At 35.2% G+C, this 19,266-nt stretch overlaps 1 protein-coding gene across 1 annotated transcript in view; it reads right to left on the bottom strand.

Moving 5' to 3' along the window:
* VGlut (Vesicular glutamate transporter) overlaps positions 1-19,266 on the bottom strand; it is a 246,183-nt gene that overhangs the window by 7,505 nt on the left and 219,412 nt on the right. The window contains exons 6-7 of the mRNA XM_074182632.1: positions 18,370-18,502; positions 9,988-10,226 (exon numbers count right to left, since the gene is read on the bottom strand). Coding sequence (XP_074038733.1) covers positions 9,988-10,226; positions 18,370-18,502 — 372 coding nt within the window. The remainder of the gene's footprint in view (positions 1-9,987; positions 10,227-18,369; positions 18,503-19,266) is intronic.

The raw sequence follows: 19,266 nt of genomic DNA, 5'->3' as shown, positions 1-19,266 counted from the left end.
TTCTGGTTGAATGAATATGTTAACAAGCAAAATTGCCGCATCTGGAGTAAATACCAGCCACAAGCATTGCAAGAGCTACAGATGCATCCCGAAAAAGTTACTGTTTGGTGTGGATTATGGGTCGATGGCATCATCAGGCCGAACTTCTTCATAGACGACAATGACTGGAACGTTACTGTGAATGGCGAGCGCTACCGTGTGATGATTGACGACTTTTTGTTGCCCAAAATGGAAGAATTGGACAAGTCTGACATGTGGTTTCAACAAGACGGTGTAGATCGTGTGATTCAACGCCTTTGGATTATTTCTTGTGGGGTTTATCAGGGATAAACCAGCAATGACTGATGCTCTGGAAGCCAATATTGAAGCATTTATACGTGAAATACCGATCGATATGTTAGAGAGAGTGTGCCAAAATTGGATCTTGCGTATGGGCCATCTAAAGCAGCGCCGCGGACAATATTTGCATGAAATCATCTCGAAATATTAAATTATATTGATTATTCTATCGATTCCAATAAATATTTCATCAATTTTTTCAAATTTTTTGTGTTGTTTCGAAAATCAAATCCTATACCTCTTAAAAAATCACCCGTTAATTGCTTGAATACATTGACATTCAGCTACATAATATGAGGTAATAAGCTAGAGGTCAGTTCAGAAGATGTTAGAAATGGTTGCCTTGAACTTCTTGACATATGAACAGCCTATTCGATATTTCACTCCGAACATTTTTGAACTCAGTAACGTCAATATCTCTCCAAATATTTATTATTCTCTGTCGTATTGTAAGTAGGTTCAGTTTCGTACACCCTTTGCTTCAAATAGCCCCATAAAAAAAGGCCAAAGGTGTCAGATCTGGCGAGCGGGCTGGCTATTCTGTAGGACCTCGACGGCCAATCCAACGACCGGAAAAAGTAGTATCCAAATAGTTTCTTACTTGTCTGGAGTAATGTAATAGTACTCCATCTTGTTAGAATCCATATGGAATTCATTAGGATTCGCTTCGACGATTTCAGTGATGGGAAGATCAACAGTAGTTTCCAGCATATTCAAATACAGTTCCCCTGTTGAGTTTTGATCAATTGATAGAGGTCCTACAATATGGTTTCCCAATATTCCTGCTCAAATGTTAATTTTTTCTGGATATTGGGTATGTGTTTCCCGGAATACGTGAGGGTTGGTGTCACTCCAATAACGGCAATTTTGTCTGCGAACATGGCCGTTTAAAAAAAATGTACATTCGTCACTGAAACAAATATTGTGGAGATAGATAGGATGCCTTGCAATGATTTCCGTCATGATTTCGCAGAATTCTGTTCTTCGATCAGGGTCATCTTCAGTTAATTGGTGTAGCATTTTAATTTTGTATGGATGATACCTATTCCTTTAAAAGTCTCCACACAGTAGAAGGAGACACCTCACAAACATTACCGACGTAATAAGTAGACTGTTCAGGATTTACTACTATATCATCAATTATTTGCACTTGCTGTTCTTCCGGAATGGACAGATGACTTGGGGGCTTTTTGTTATGTACACTACCGGTAGTTGTGAATTTAGATACAAGTTCCCTCAAATATTTTCTACAGATAGAAGGATTCGGAAAACGTACATTGAAAATCCTTTCGATCTCGGGAAAGTTACGCATCGCACCGTAAATAAAAATCGCTTCAATTTTTTCTTCCGAAAACTAAATGAGAATATTCTAACTGAACAATGATTTTCATTGTCGTACTGACATTTTTTGTCGTTTTTATGAACAAAAAAAACTTTAAAAACCTTATCGGGTTGTTGGAAGTACCATATGGCAGATAAATAGGAATATTTCTAGAAATATCGATATTAATGTGTTTGTCTTCAGGAAATTATTAAATGTTCCGTCATTTTGTAGTAGGTAAAGATGACTTCATATTCTAGGGTTGTGAAGTATTCGCCAGGAACTTCAAAATGATGTGTCAGAATGTAGATATGATTCAACAAGTGCCTGAACGGCATAAGATTCTGAATGGTTGCATAATTGAGTAATATGGCTACCTTTCAGTTCGTTATCAATCTTTATTTCCCGTAGAATTGGGATTGTTTCATAAAAAAAAATCATCCATTAATTTACAGAAAGGTTTATGTGTTTCTTATACGGTTTTACGGGTATATATCTTTCCACAATCTGAATTTTGGGTTTTGAAAACCGACCATCTGAGGAAGTATAGGAATTTCAACGTTTGTTTGGAAGTGTTGACAATAATAATACCACGAAACAATGTTTCGTAGTGACTTTCATTTATATTTATTGACTTTTTTCATATTCCTACTCATTTGTTTGAGTTCTGAAGAGATTGTGTTCATTTTCGTTCATTTAAATCAAAATATAGGCTGAAAATGGCGTACTGTGTTTATAATATTGGAGTCCTTACTGACGGGTAATTAAAATATTTGTTGAAGAATGATGTCATTCTTCTCTTCGTAATTCTCTCAACAATCTTCGTGAGAAAAGGCAGAGAAACGAGCAATTGATGTCTTGAGTTGATTTTTCTGATTGAAGGAAGTGTTTTTGTTGCATTCATTTACGCTACAGGTTTCGAAGTTATCTTTCAGAAGTGTATGAAGTTGGATGTGATAAGGAATCATACGCACAATCAGTGAAAAACAATTTTCAGAAAATAGTTACAACGTGAGTGAGTGAATAAACATCGATAATTCTCTGATCTTTTTTGATAAGGTGAAAATTGGTATTATGGAAATACTGCAGAAGAAAGTTGCTTCACAAAAATAGTAAACCTAAAAAAATACCTAACACTAACAAAAGACTGGATGGATTATTGAAGTACTAGTTGTTGCCCGTGGCTTCGCACGCGTAGAATTCGGTTTGTCACATTTAGTTTCGTAACAGACCATTCTAAACAAATAGTTACAATATTTTTTATTATTAACCCAAAAACTGCAGGTTTCCAATTTCGAAACTGACGAAATTCAATACAATATCTGAACCCCTATTTTTCCCCCTTGGTGGTGGAAATTCCTGATTCTCTGTCTTGAGGCTTATTTACGCTATACAAAGAACCTACCTGCATATTTCAAGATTCTAGGTTCAGTAGCTTCGACTGTACGTTAATTTGAAATTGTTGGATTTCCAGTGTATTTGATTCTAATTTTTTCAGTTTCTTTTTGCTAATAGTATTCAATATTGTGACTATTCATTTAAAATGGTCTATCACGAAACTTAATGTGACAAATGAAATTCTACGCGGGTGATGCCGCGGGCAACAACTAGTAATTCATATTTTTACTTCAAAAATACAGTGACTAAAAAATATGCCAACTGCACTAAGCAATGAATAGCTTCGAGGGTGGAATTATGTTACCTACAAAGAAATTTCGCAAAACTAATACAACCGTCAACGACGTCTGCCCTCACGCGTCTGCCCGCGTTCGGGTCGCGTTCTCGGTGATGGCGCTTAATTGCTTAGACCGCATCTCTACTCCCGCTCATCGTCCTCGTCGTTTTACAGTAGACGCGACGCGTAATGGCTTACTGCGTTGCGTCAAGTTTATCTTATCGTTATAACTTTTAAACGATTCGTTCAAATTACTGAGTATAAAAAACAAATTTCAGCTGTTTTTGATACATACTTGAAACAACCATTGTACCAATTTTTATAAGAATTTGACAGATATTCTACAATGTGCATTGTAAAAAATGTATTCAATTTAATTGTATTTAAGGCTCAATATTTTGCATATAGTGACTACCACATAAGAGGTAGATATATGCTATCGCGGACTTGTATTTGAAACTATTTAAGATAAACAATCTCACGGCATATTATCTGCATGTAACTCCAGTGGTATAGGCAGCGCACGGCAATATAGCTCTCATGGAGCTACTTACCTAATACTTATCGTTACACTGTGACCAAAATTACACAAAACCTTTGTAAATTGTAGCCTGTATGTTTTCTGATGTATAAGCTGTATTTACGTAAAGTTTCATCTAAGTTCGTTCCGTCGTTTAGGCGTGAAAGAGCCACAAACATACATTTATCCATCCTCTCAAATTTTCACATTTATGATATTACTATAGATTGTTGCTTTTTGATGCGGTTTTTTGATGGCGATTTTCATTTGTTTACACGTTGATCTTGATTCTGTTGTCAGACTCTTCTTCAGGTATTCACGAGAAGGGTTTAGAGGTCCTACTAAAATGTAGAAAGTAATTGATTTTTCAAATCTGAAAATGATTTAATGAAAGTTCGCAGTAACTTTCCCGGCTGGACTTGTCATTTGCACATATTCTCAATCAGTCTTAAAATATTAATTTTGTCCAGGTTGTTTATATGGTTGAAATACACTGATAACCCACGAAACCTCGACCCCTCTAAACAAAAGAAATAATCCAATTTAGGTATCTATTTTTAAGTGGGAGTATTATAAAATTCGTGATTGAGAAATTAAGTTTTCTCGGTTGCCGATTCTCAAAGGAAAACTTTCTCCTATAGAATTTTATCAGTATGAAATTAGATTCATGAAATTATTTCGAACGTCATTGTTTCTGTATTTGTTTCGGTCGGTCGCCTCTAAACCGCCTACAGAACAATGCAATCGTTTTCCGGGAGGGCGAGATGACATGCATACAGAGTTCATTTTTGTGAAATGCGTTGAGTGCATTCGTGCGAAAAAAGTTGGGGATGTGAATTCTGAAAGCTAGTCGGACTGCAATATTGCTTGTAACCACGATACCGTTGAAATGGGATTAGACATCCATATCCGCCTTTGTTTCGAAATATTCAGTAATGACTATTTTCATAAGGATTTCAGATTTTTAATGGAGATATACATATACAGGCATTGAATGACAATTATGCTGCTTAAATAACTGTAGATCGTTTGGAAAAATCATCTCGGGAAGTTTATTACACAAGGACGCCGTTCTTCAAGAATTCGAGTATAAGGTTGTTTCAAAAGTTTTGTCCGTTTCTATCTGTCTACTTTGAACTTCAATATCTCAGTGAACACTTATTCAATTTAATCGAATTGAGCGTTATTTGAATCAGTGCACTTTTTCCAACGTAACACAAGTCTAATGTTCGGCCAATTTATAAAAAAGGGGACAATTTTGATGTCGGTAATTATATACCCATATCAATAATATGTAACTTCGTCAAAGTGTATGAAATCCTTATCTATAGCAGGTTATAACCTCATTTGAGCAATCAAATTACACCACTTCAACATGGTTTTATGAAAGGTCGCTCAACAATCACCAACCTTTTCAATGTTACCCAATATATTTCTGAAACCATTGATGCGAGATCCCAAACTGATGTCATATATACTTCTCTAAGGCGTTCGACAGACTTGCTCACTGATTACTGCTATCGAAATTGTACAGGTACGGCTTTTCTCTGACCCTGATCCAACTTTTTATATCATACTTCACTGACAGGCGGCGTTAGTATGTTACATTCAATGGCTTCAAGTCTGTGGAATATGCAGCTACCTCGGGTGTTCCACAAGGAAGCAATCTAGGTCCATTTCTCTTTAACGCCTTTATAAACGACATAGTTGAGGTCATTGACACCAACTGTTTGATATACGCGTATGACCTGAAATTATATTGTGAGATCAATGGCATCTTCAACTCTCCCTCAATTTGAAACGTGTTGAGCAATGGTGTTTTCGCAACAATTTGCCTTCAAATGCGAGTAAATGTAAGGTAACCACGTACACACTAAAAAATCGTCAATTTTCATATCTCCAGCGATTTCTCGGATCCATCTACATCGAAACCTTATACTATGTTTTCGTCATATCAAAATTATAATATGCATCCATAATCTGGAATCCGTCTCATCAATTGTATACAGAGAAAGTTGAATCAGTACAACGTCGTTTCCTAAAACTTCTCTCCTATAGATCAGACAATATCTATCCACCAATTGGATTTCCCCATGATGCATTGTTAGCTAGACATGCTATGCATAGCTTGAATTGCCGTCGTGATTGTCACTCCACAATTTTTCTTTTTAAATTGATTAATAATTCAATTATTAACCCACATATTCTATAAAAACTTAATTTCAATGTACCTAGACCAACCTCTAGAGTGGTTAATCTTTTTTATCTGCCAATACCACGTACAAATATTCTGAAACGTTCACCTCTGCATAACATGTGTGTCAAATGCAATTTGGCAAGTTGTCAGCTCGACATTTTTTACTCTTCCATCTCTGAGATTAGGTCATTTTACTTCAGCTAATTCTATATGTATTGTTTTTATCTTATAACTTATTGTAATTGTATTGTGATTTGACTTATATCCCTGTTCTGTAGTTGGGTGTAACCTGTAGAACAGTGTATAAATGAATAACTAAATAAATCAATAATCAAATACATAAAAGTCGATTAATTTTGTCAGCATGAAAATTGTGTAATTGGGATTCGATGAAGCCGACGAAGGCCGTTTCTGGCTGGTCCTGTTTGGCGAAGGTTCTATCGGTGAGAAAGTAATCGAAGTACTTGAAAAGAGGTCTGGAGGGGTATGGTGGGTGGGTGCACGATCACACTTTTCCTGTTGACCAGTGCCTGCCGCTGCTGATGCAATTTTCGGTACATTTCGTCGATTTCCTCACAAAAGGACTCTGATGTCATGGTTTGGTCCAGTTGCAGAAAGTTATAGTGAATCACATTAGTCGCTGACCATCATACAGTAATCATGGTCTTTTTTGGTAAGTTTTCGCCTTTGTGAAGTGCCTTTATAACTAATCGGTGTCAAACCAATGTACTGAACGTCTCCTCTGAAACGTGACAATTTCTGTCGATCATTTAAAACGTGGGGCACACATTTTTCGAGCTTTCTGATCGTTCCAATACGGTTCAAACCATCAAAACCCGCATGGGAGCTAACGCTCAGTTCTTTCGCCATCCCACGAACCGTTTGTGATGGGTCTGTCTCCACCAAGGTCCTCAAATCCTCATCCTGAATTACTGGGGCTTATCTTGGAGGCTGAAATCTCTGAGACGAAATTTTGCAAACCAACGTCGAAGAGGGCGTTCATTAATATTATCACTGCCAAATACCTGGTTGATTTTTCGGTCTGTTTCGGCAGCGCTTTGGTTCAATTTGAATTCGTAGAGAAAAATTGATCCAAAATTGCTCAATGATATTATATAGTAAATAATAAGCCGAAAAGAGTGAAAAATTGAAATTTGGAAAACATCAATTTATAGAGTACACAACTCTCTATCGATCAATATATATCACGACCCATTAGAATGAATATTTATTGAGATATGGAGCTTCATTTCAAATCTGTGTGTTTAAAATCTGTTTTTTCGTTAACCAACTATCGCACCCCTACGAACGACAACCCTCAGAAGTTGAAACTTGTGCGAGCTAAGGATTAACCTTTTAATGTGTGATTCCTAACACGGGTTGGAGGATAGCATGTGAAAATCGATCGTTCAGACTGGGGCCTGAACCACCGGCGAATACGGCACCCAATTAGAGTGAGTGAACAAAGCACCCACGTCGAACCGCCTGGCTACCGACCGACCCACAAAAACACATGAAATTTCAACAGACAAAACTCTTGAAACAACCTTATACAATTCGAGATTCACCGTCGAAGCGATGAGTAACTGTATTTTTTATCGAAAACACTGTTTCCTCACTCTCTCTCGATACACGTTACAGATGATGACAATTCTAATTATCTCTTGAATATTGAAGTTAGAAATCCTTAGATAATCATCTCCTGATGATTATCGAAACGCGTCACGAGAGACAGCATTTTTGTTCTAGTAAGGGAAAGGAGATTTTGAAAGTTTTAATCCAAACATTTCCCATAAATATAGAAATATACATATCCGTACCCTTTCTTTGATGCTCCAGGCTATCAAGTGTGATATTTGTTTCTCCAATTAGACAGATGACTCTTCTTTGAATAGAATATTGCAATCTTAGGTTATGTTCAGGAGCAAGATATAAAACTTTTTGTTGTCGCTGAAGATGTGAATTAGCAGTTTATGTATGGGTTACTTAATGGAAGCAGAGTAATGCGTTGTCGTTAATAGAGCGAAATATTGGAAATGTATGGTTGACAAAGGTTTGAAAACAATATGGATCCATGTGAAATCCCGGCCATGATGGTGAAGGTATCCGACAGAGAGAGCCACTGACGGCTACTTGTAAGAAATGTTGGTTGAGAAAACTGTGGACTGCAGAGCTACGTGAAAAGACAAGTAATGATATCGAAGTTCAATTAGTTAGAAGTACGATACTATCCGTGTTTTTCGATAGCATTGTTGCAAAGTTGGGTGGTTTATGAGATTTACGAGATATAACATGGAATGTAAAGCAAGTGGTCTGTAGTCATTTAAAAATGTTTATTGCCTTTCGTAAGTATAAGTTTAACTCGAGCAGTCTTTTAACAAGAACGAAAACTATTTTTTGCACGTTCATTGATAGGAACTTTATCATAAACATTGATGTTGAGATGAGTTGTCTAATAATAAGCTGTCGAAAAGTAACATCTGGACTGGCAAGCAGTTCATTCTCAATTATCTAGTTATGCAGTTTTTCACTTCAATTTACTCTCAATTCACATTTATTGTGACGTTTACTCAACAAACCTGAAACGATTTTTGTCGCCGAGATTTTTAGGGGTGATACTTTGCTTTCAAGTTTTCTTGAACGATGGTTTGTCGTGAGAAGTCGCTGCATTGAAAAAATAATCTATGCATTTATTTCTTCATGACGAGTGTGTAAAGTTCATGATGCTGTTAAGTATAGATCTAGATGTTTAGCAGTCATCTCGTTAGGGATCCCTGTTGGCTTGTTTGCAATCTGAGTTAGGCTGCCTCGATTTCGCGAATATGCTCATCACATATATTTATAAATTCAAACCAGTTAATATTGTGGTCATTGGGATGGTTAATTTGCAAAAAAGTGTTAACGTGCCGTTCAATGTTTTTTAAACCACATGACATAACAATTTTGAGGTTCTGATGTTTCTTTTCGCCAGAAAGAAAAACCACTTCTGATGAAGAGAAACATTTCAAAGTTACTTCCAATTCGAAACTGTTACATGGGTGACGGACTGCGAATAGCCATGATGCTTCCTGAGTGGATCGATCTTACTCTACTTCTTTGGAGTAGTGAAAGGACACAAAAGGATCTGTATTAACTCGAAGTGAAGACCTGGAAAATGATGCATCCTTATGAGAGTTTGCATCTCGAATCGTCTGTTCCACAGTTATACTTTTTCCGAAAACACGGAGACTGTGGACTTTTGAGTTTCGAGTGTCTTACATAACAAAGTGGTACTGAATGGAGCCTGTGAAGTCATCAGGAATTCGGGTCGCCTGCTCTGTATGGCCGCGACCATGAGAGAGGAGTGAATTGAAGCATTGGTGATGAAAAGCGCATCAAGAATAGTATTGTAGTTCTGGTGTTTGGGAAATATGATTGGATTGTTTTGAATTTATTTAACGCCAAATATTTCAGTTTTATCTTTTATTCTGATACGATTCAGTACAAACGTATCTCTATTAATTATTTATTTTTGATAAAAACCTTATTATGTTTGCAATCTGGCCTGCCATTGTGGTTGAACTATCCTACAAAGTGGCATTAGCTACTCCAGGCTTTTTAATGTTTGATAATGCGAATCATTCGAATAAGTGAGAGTTAAGTTCAATTAAGGTATTAAATTTCTTACATAACAAACTTTCACGTACATTATATTTGGGGAATTTATTGAAAATAATATTCTTCTGCAAGTATTAAGTATTCAACTAGCACTTCCAGAAGTGTTAGTTGAATACTTGATTTTTGAAAAGACACGGTGAGTATCACAAATTGGGAAAAATAACTCTTCTGTATTCAGAGCGTAGAGTATCTTTTTATACATTCTATTCACACTTCCACTGCGTTGATATTTTTACTCATTACTCGTGAATGAAAATGAATGCTCAGTTACAACTTACTTTATCCTTAACAACTAGATGAACCACGTACGGACAAATGGCCCCAGCTATCGTTCCTATCCCGTTGGACATTCCCATCAGAATACTTGCATACCGGGGAGCGATGTCTAGATGGTTAACATTGAAACCGGAAATGGCGAAACCACTGAATGCTACACCAATTGACAGAGCGGTCATTCCTTGGGTTAATGTGTGGGAATACGCCATAATCAGGAAAAATGTAGCTTCCATTCCAAACCCTGAAATTAGAAGAATTGTTGTAGAGAAAGGAAAAACAAAAAATGAGTTTTGCCGAAGTGATTTCATTCTATGAACAATTGGCAGTTTCACTATTCTAACTGACTACTCTGACCCTAAAATTTTTATTGGCGTGAAGTTATCCACAAATTTCTGGCCACACATGCCGACGTAGAGAAAAATAAAAATCTGTGGTTGGGATACAAAATTATTAGCACCCGTACTAATATCTGTGGCTGGAAATACCTATTCACTATAGGTTGAACGTGAAATTATTGAGACTATTTGGTGTTTAACATTTTTATAGAGTCTTGAGTAGATTGAGGCGTTGATAATCCTTTTCTCATCAACAATACAGATTAAGGGAAAAATAAAATTGAAAATATTAGACTTACTTTCCAATACCCCATATAGAAATGATATCCGATGATGTGCGTCCATCAAAATCACACAACTTCCATAGTTTCTTGAGAAGATTAACTTGGTGATAACAGTTTTCTTGTTATCCAAACAGATTTCGAAAAGGAAATTGTTGAAACAATCAGACTCATTTTTTGAGATTCCTTGTATTCATGAAAATCACACAACTCTTATAGAATTTTGAATAGATCAACACAGTGAAAACCGTTTTTTTTGTTACCCATACGGAATTCGAGAATAAAATTGTTGAAACGATCAAACTAACTTGTTCAACCCCTTGTAGAATTGAAACTAGATGATGTGCGTGCATAAAAATCGCATAAGTCTTATGGAATCTTGGGTAGATTGACGTAGTGATAACAATTTTCTTATCACCCGAAGAGATTTCGAAAACAAAAATGTTGAAAGATTCAGACTCATTTTATGAGATTCCTTGTAAAATTGGAACCAGAAGATGTGCGTTCATGAAAACTACATAACTGTTATAGAATCTTGGGTAGATCGATATAGTGAAAACCGTTTTCTTGTCACCCATACAGATTTCCAGGAAAAAATATTGAAACAATCAGACTTACTTTTTAAAACACCTTGTAGAATTGGAACTGGAAGATGTACGTTCATGAAAATTACACAACTGTTATAGAATCTTGGGTAGATCGATATAGTGAAAAATGTTTTCTTGTCACCCATGAAGATTTCGATAAAAAAAATTATGCAACAATCAGACTCATTTTTTGAGATTCCTTGTAGAATTAGAACAGGAAAACGGTTTCCACTGTATCGATCTACCCAAGATTCTATAACAGTTGTGTAATTTTCATGGACGCACATCTTCTGTATCCAATTCTACAAGGAATCTCAAAAATGAGTCTGTTTGATGCAACAATTTTTTCATCGAAAGCTGTATGGGTGACAAAAAACATTTTCCACTATATCGATCTATCCAAGATTCTATAACAGTTGTGTGATTCTCATGAACGCACATCTTCTAGTTCCAATTCCACAAAGTGTTTTAAAAAGTGAGTCTGATTGTTTCAATATTTTTTCCTGGAAATCTGTATGGGTGACAAGGAAACGGTTTTCACTATATCGTTCTACCCAAGATTTTATAACAGTTATGTAATTTTCATTAACGCACATCTTCTAGTTAAAATTCTACAAGGTGTTTTAAAAAGTGAGTCTGATTGTTTCAATATTTTTTCCTGGAAATCTGTATGGGTGACAAGAAAACTGTTTTCACTATATCGATCTTCCCAAGATTCTATAACAGTTATGTAGTTTTCATGAACACACATCTTCTGGTTCCAATTCTACAAGGAATCTCAAAAAATGAGTCTGATTGTTTCAACATTTTTGTTTTCGAAATCTCTTCGGATGACAAGAAAATTGTTATCACTACGTCAATCTACCCGAGATTCCATAAGACTTATGCGATTTTTATGCACGCACATCATCTGGTTTCAATTCTACAAGGGGTTGAAAAAGTTAGTTTCATCGTTTCAACAATTTTATTCTCGAATTCCGTATGGGTAACAAAAAAACGGTTTTCACTGTGTTGATCTATTCAAAATTCTATAAGAGTTGTGTGATTTTCATGAATACAAGGAATCTCAAAAAATGAGTCTGATTGTTTCAACAATTTCTTTTTCGAAATCTGTTTAGATAACAAGAAAACTGTTATCACCAAGTTAATCTTCTCAAGAAACTATGGAAGTTGTGTGATTTTGATGGACGCACATCATCGGATATCATTTCTATATGGGGTATTGGAAAGTAAGTCTAATATTTTCAATTTTATTTTTCCCTTAATCTGTATTGTTGATGAGAAAAGGATTATCAACGCCTCAATCTACTCAAGACTCTATAAAAATGTTAAACACCAAATAGTCTCAATAATTTCACGTTCAACCTATAGTGAATAGGTATTTCCAGCCACAGATATTAGTACGGGTGCTAATAATTTTGTATCCCAACCACAGATTTTTATTTTCCTCTACGTCGGCATGTGTGGCCAGAAATCTGTGGATAACTTCACACCAATAAAATTTTTATTTTCCCAGTTGCTTCTTCACGCACCTCCCTCTTTTAAGCGGAGTCGATTATCCGGAGAATAACATTGAAAATTGTCTTCAAATGCTGCGAGAAGTTCAGTCTAAAGAGGCTTTTATATCTAGGTGTTTAATATGATTTGAAATAGGTATATTTCTCATTGAATTTAAAAGGTTTGAAAGTTCAATAAGAAACGTTTTCGTTCACATTCACTTGGAACTGATTGGCTGCTTTTTACAGCTCATGAAACCATAAGTTGACATTATTCACTTTTTTAAACATCATAGCAAGAAATGTATGAAAGTAATGAGATTGTTTCATATTCAGCTTTTAAATCCTCAGAAACGTTTTAAGTGATTAAAGAAATCACAATTTTTAATGCAATCTAGTCTAGGAACCCCCTATGAAATAGGAGACCTCGTAAGGTTGGTTCGTGGACACAAAAAATTATTGTTTTATCTCGTAGGGTAGTTGCGACAATTAATATGATATATAGGGTCTTTTATTGAGTGCTTCCTATCTTCAAATTTAAGTAAAACAAATTAATCAATTTGAAAGTCCTATAACATCTTTCAAATATCAGCTACGGCTTCTCTGAGTGGAGCGCATCCGAAACGTCCAATTTTCTATGACTATGGCGCATAAATCAGGTTGAATATGACCGATAGCATAAGTTATGTTGACTTTGAGGACCGCTGTGGTTTGTGTCTTATACACCTGTGACTTGAGGGAGCCCCACACGAAAAAGTTTAGAAAACTGAAATTGGTTGATCCGTTCTCGTAAAATAGGGCAAAAAGAAAATTAATTATAATGAAAAATAAAACAATAGCTATTGCAATTAAATAAATGTACCCTACTTCATTAGGTGTTCAAAATGTTCACCATTGGTAGCTAAGCAAAAATACAATCTATTCTCGAATTCCTGTCGGAATGTAAATGTTTCGTTATTAATTTGTCTGCATGTGTCAGTAATCCTGTGTCTTAGATCCTGAATGTCCTGCGAGGGAGTTTTGTATACCATTGTCTTCAAATAACCCCAGAGAAAGAAATCCAATGGCGTTAAATCCGGAGATCTCGCCCGCCATTCCAGAGCGCCTCTTCTGCCAATCCATTTGTCAGGATACCGTTGATCGAGCCACTGTCGGACATGCGATGCGTAGTGTGGCGGTGCGCCGTCCTGTTGAAAATGTAAATTTTGTTCATCCAAGAGCGGGTTGTCTTCTTCATCAACTGGGCATTTTAAGGACTATGTTATGAGTGGATCGATTACATTTTCCAATAAGTTCAAATAAAATTGACCAGTTAAATTTTATTCAATAAAAATAGGGCCAATTATTTCGTTTCCCAGAATTCCAGCCCAGACGTTTATTTTTTGTGGATAATGCGTATTATCCTCTCGAAATAAGTGGGGATTTTCATTATCTCAGTATCTACAGTTATGCTTATTTACAAAGCCATTAAGAAAAAAAGTTGATTCATCACTGAAGCAAATATTTTTTTATTAAATTCGGGTCATTTTGAATTCTCGCAGTCATTATTTCACAAAATTCACTTCTAGTATCATAGTCATCCTCACCGGGTTGCTGGAGAATACTCATTTTGTAAGGAAAGAACTTATTTAGTTTTAAAACTTTGTGTATAGAACCAACTGAAATATTTACTAACTTAGCGACTTTCGAAATTGAAGTAGTAGGCTCAACGGCGAATTGGCCTTAAATCTCAATCTGTGCAAGCTTCCGTAAGAACTCTCGGCTGCTTTACTGCTTTGTTGCACACAGAACCGGTCTCTTCAAATTTTTTAACAAGGTCTAGAACATATCGGTGACTCACATTTTGGCCTGCATGCCTTTCATTAAAAACCCGGGCTGTTCTACGAGCACATCTATCTTCAGCACCATAAATAAAAATAATTTCAGTTCTTTCTTGTGAAGTGTACACCATTTAATTGTAACTGACGCTAAGAAGAATATATATATATATATATATATATATATATATATATATATATATATATATATATATATATATATATATATATATATTGCATTCTTCAAGTTTTTTTCCACATAATTTCAAAGAATTCGTAACCCATCCTTTACTTCCTCCGCAATGCAAAATTATTAGTCGCGATCCTTTGTTTGCAGGCATGTTAGGCGCACACATTCTCGAATCATCAGTCCACCCTTTCGTAATTGTGTCGTGAGTGTCACACTAAGTTCCGTTCAAATAGAAAATTTGCCGTTGTTCTTGTCTATATTCAGTTATTTGTTCTAAGTATTTTTTACACAATTCCACTATTTTTCAGCTACCGATAACTACTTGACGTTTGTTTATCATTTTGAATCTAAATGCTAGTTTCTTCATCCAATTCTGAAGAGTTTTGTCACAGCAGCTCACGTTATGGCCGAAAGTATTCAATTTCATCCATTATTTCAGTTGTAGGAATCTCATTGCTTTTGTAACAGTCGTATATTGTTTTTTTCAACGATTTTGTTAGATGAACATTTAAAGGTTTTGGTAATCCTCTATCACATCGCGTCTTGCTTTCATAAGATTTGTTTTTAACTATTTTACGTACAGTTGAGAAACGAATTTCAGTCAAATCTGATGTTGCTTGTAATAGTTTGTTTTTTTCGAAACCAAACTAGAGATGTAGATTTTCTTATATGCATTGAAATAGACTCTCTGTGTTCCAATATTCAAATGCTTACTTACTGGTATCTCTTTTTCGCATTGTTCACCATCGCTTTTGGAATCACTAGGTACACTGGAAAAAGTCTGCTTGTTATCACACTCGTTATAACTATTAGTACTTGTCCAAGGACACCACATTTTGAACGGATAACAAAAATTTCAAGTCGTCGCAGTCGTGTTCAGTTCCTGAACTGAACACGATTGCGATAACCTTTCCCGATTTCTATTCGTCACCGTAACATGACTTCAAATTTAATTTCATGAGTGTTCAGCCAATCATAAAACTCGGTTAGTAAAAATCCAATAAATTGGATAAAAATTCGTATAAAAATCCAATACGAACCGCTGAGTCTACAATCCACGTGGACTAGTTCGTAGCCGGTTCATTTCTATGTATTGTTTTTTAAGTCTTTGAGAGTGCTGACAACTTTAAAAGTGCACAATATCGTTTACTTCGACTATACCGTAAGATTGTTCATCTTGAATACTTCTGAATAAAAGTCCGTGATAGCATATATCTACCTGCATTTCATTCATTGTCAACCACTTTCAAACATATATCTACCTCTTATGTGGTAGCCACTATATGCAAAATACTAAGTCATGAATACAATTCAATTGGATACTTTTTTCACAATGCAATTTTTAAAATATCTGTCAAATTCTTATAAAAATTGATACATTCAATTGTCGTTTCAAGTTTCAAATAAAGATAAACTTTGTCTTGTATACTAAGTAATTTGGACGAATCGTTTAAAAGTTATCACGATAAGATTAACTTGACGCAATGCAGTAAGCCATTACGCGTCGCGTCTACTGTAAGACGACGGGAGAGGATGCGTGGGAGTAGAGGGGCGGTCTAAGTAATGGAGCGCCATCGCCGAGTACGTGACCCGATCGCGGGCAGACGCGTTACTTAGTGCAGTTGGCATTTTTTTTTCATTTACTGTATATTTGAAGTAAAAATATAAATTACTAGCTATTGCTTATGGCTCCGCCCGCGTAGAATTTGGTTTGTCACATTAAGTTTCGTCACAGATCATTTAAAATAAAAGTTACAGTATTTTTTCATCAACTCAAAACTTCAGGTTTCCAACTTCAAAACTGAAAAAATTCAATACAGTCTTTGAACCCCTATTTTTCCACTTTCGGAGTGGAAATTCCTGATTCTTTTTCTTGATGCTCATTTACGCTATTCAAAGAACATACCAATGGACATATTTAAAAATTCTAGATTTAGTAGCTTCGGTTGTACGTTAATATAAGGTATCCACTAACACAATACTAGCTGTTTCCCGCTGTTTTACCTGCGTGTTCGTGGGAACCTACCCTATGTGTTATTCCAGGTCATGATCTATCTATATACCAACTAACATTTGAACCCGTTGATCTGTTTGGGTGTGAAAAAGTAAAAAACGTAAATACATACATTACATTCATCCATCCTCACAAACTTAACGCATTTATAATATTAGTAGGATCAGTTTTTTTTGCTGATGCTATTCAATATTGTATAAGTGAGTACCTATTGATTGACTGACACTCATATATTAACGTACAGCTGAAGTTACTGAACCTAGAATCTTGAAATATGCAGTAAAATTAACTTTTATTGCGGTCTGTAACAAGATAATCAGTTAGGTAGTTATCAAATTACACTGTTATTAAATGGGAGCAGAACAAGTTTAATAATCGAAATTTAGCAATCCGAAAACAGTTGAATAGTGTAGCCTGAGATGTTTACTTTACAAAAGCAAAATCTGAGAAAAGAAATATGTTAATTGTTTACTTCTTATAGAAATTCGGTGGACTATTAAACTTATATGGAAAACTAAACTTTCTGAAAATTGCTTATAGCTATGAATAAATGCGATATATCATCCTAAAATATTTTGAGGAAGGCAAATTTGACATTTATACCGGTCTGTCAGGTCAATTCCATCAAGTATATACATTTTCAATGCATAAATCAGTTGTGGAAATCATTTATTTTTCATAATTTGCAATATCTGGCTCGTGCATGTTACTGAAATAATTAAATTTGAGGATGAATAATATTGAATATGTTTGAAATTCCACCAAATATGTAAAAACTTTGATTTTCTGATTGATTCGGCCGTTACTTGATGAAGATCCATAGTAATTTCACAAACTACACTTAAACGATTTGATCTCCACTAACTATATTGGTCAAACTGGCAGGACATTTAGGAATCGAATCCAGGAACATCATAAGAGCTATGTAAACAAGAAAACAAATTCAACGTATTCAAATCATCTTCTAGAAGAAAATCACATCTTTAATGAAGAATTCGAAATTTTGCACATTGAAAATAAAGGTTTCAAACTGAATCATTTAGAAGCAATGGAAATTAATAAACTTAAAAATTCAAATATTCTAATGAATGACCAATTAGATTTGAATAGATCACCATTATTGAACTTGTTTTCTTAAAAACCCATAAAGAATTATTATTGATGTAGATGGTAGGCAATTTGCTTTAGGTAAGCATAATCGAGCAGGTATGTGATGTAGAGATTCAGGTAATTTCTTACAGGTAGTCTCGATTGTGGTTACCTGTAGTATATAAATATGAATGTAAGGATGCTTGGATGTATTAATCATTTGAAAAAGCTAATGTTTTAGCGAAACATGTTATGATTATTTTCAATAAAGTTAGTGGAGATCAAATCGTTTAAGTGTAGTTTGTGAAATTAAAAACTTTGAAATATTTAAGATGCTTTATTGAAGGAAAACCAAGTTGGCATGACAAATCGATACATATAGCAACTCTGCAAAATTCAAAATATTTTAGGTTTATAGAATGCGTCAATGTATAGCCACTACGTCATTTTTAGATGGACATAACATTTCGTTCTTCTGATGATCCACTGAACTTGAGTAAATATTACTTTTCAATATCAAAAAAACTAAACCTTCGTACTTTTATACACTTGATATGTAATATTTGGTAACTTACCTCCACAGTTGAATAACTTCCTAACTTGGGTCGTTGTCAAAATTCCTCGTTTTCGTATCCGATCTGCAAGTATTCCTCCAGTTGGAACTATGATAGTCATGAGCAGATGCGGTAATGCACCTAAGAGGGCATTCTAAAAAAAAGCAATATGAGAACAAAACTGCGATAGAAAACTACTGTTTCATTGATAATATTTTGTCTCTCTTATACAGAAAGTGAGTAACTTCCAAAGAAAGCAATAAAAATCAAATATATCAATAAGAATTTTTTACAAAGGTGTGTAGACTGTTCACAGAACCAAGGAACTGGAACAAAAAGACAATTCAAATTAAATACCAAGTGAAATGGGGTTACTTAGGCCAGTTTCAATTTTTGAACATCTGTTATTCACAAACCAGCAATTGAATAGATAAGCTTCTCAATGAAAAATACAGACTTCTAGTTATACTGTTTGTTGACATATTTGAAGTGATCAGAATAATCAGAATAATCAGAATAATGAACTGATAATATCAGTTGGAAGGTCCAAGAGGGAAGGTATATGTTCTCTAGTAGATAATTATAATTCTTTCTCGAAAAAAAATTATTTCAGCTAAACCAGTGCTAATCACAATAGTATTGAACTGATTTTCATTACTTTCTTTGAAACCAGTGTCCAAAAACGAAGCATTCGTTAGCAAACACCAGATAGTGTTGTTTCGAACCACCATAGGTGTCATCGGGGGTATCAGGCTGAACCACGACTGCATTGCCGACATCACTTGCCCTGAGAGGACTAGCATGAGACGATTGGTTGGTACGTAAATAGGTGGCTAAGTACTTAGGTCCACAGTGAGTGTAACCCATGAGAGTTTCTTGTGACTCACACCTATTCAAACTCGTTCAAATAAGTCCAGC

The sequence above is a fragment of the Leptinotarsa decemlineata genome, unplaced genomic scaffold (assembly GCF_025532065.1).
Source record: "Leptinotarsa decemlineata unplaced genomic scaffold, Ldec_3_MD MMD2_tig00026328_RagTag_RagTag, whole genome shotgun sequence".
In the NCBI taxonomy this organism is placed as follows: Eukaryota; Metazoa; Arthropoda; class Insecta; order Coleoptera; family Chrysomelidae; genus Leptinotarsa; species Leptinotarsa decemlineata.
This window is presented reverse-complemented; position numbering and strand designations above follow the sequence as displayed.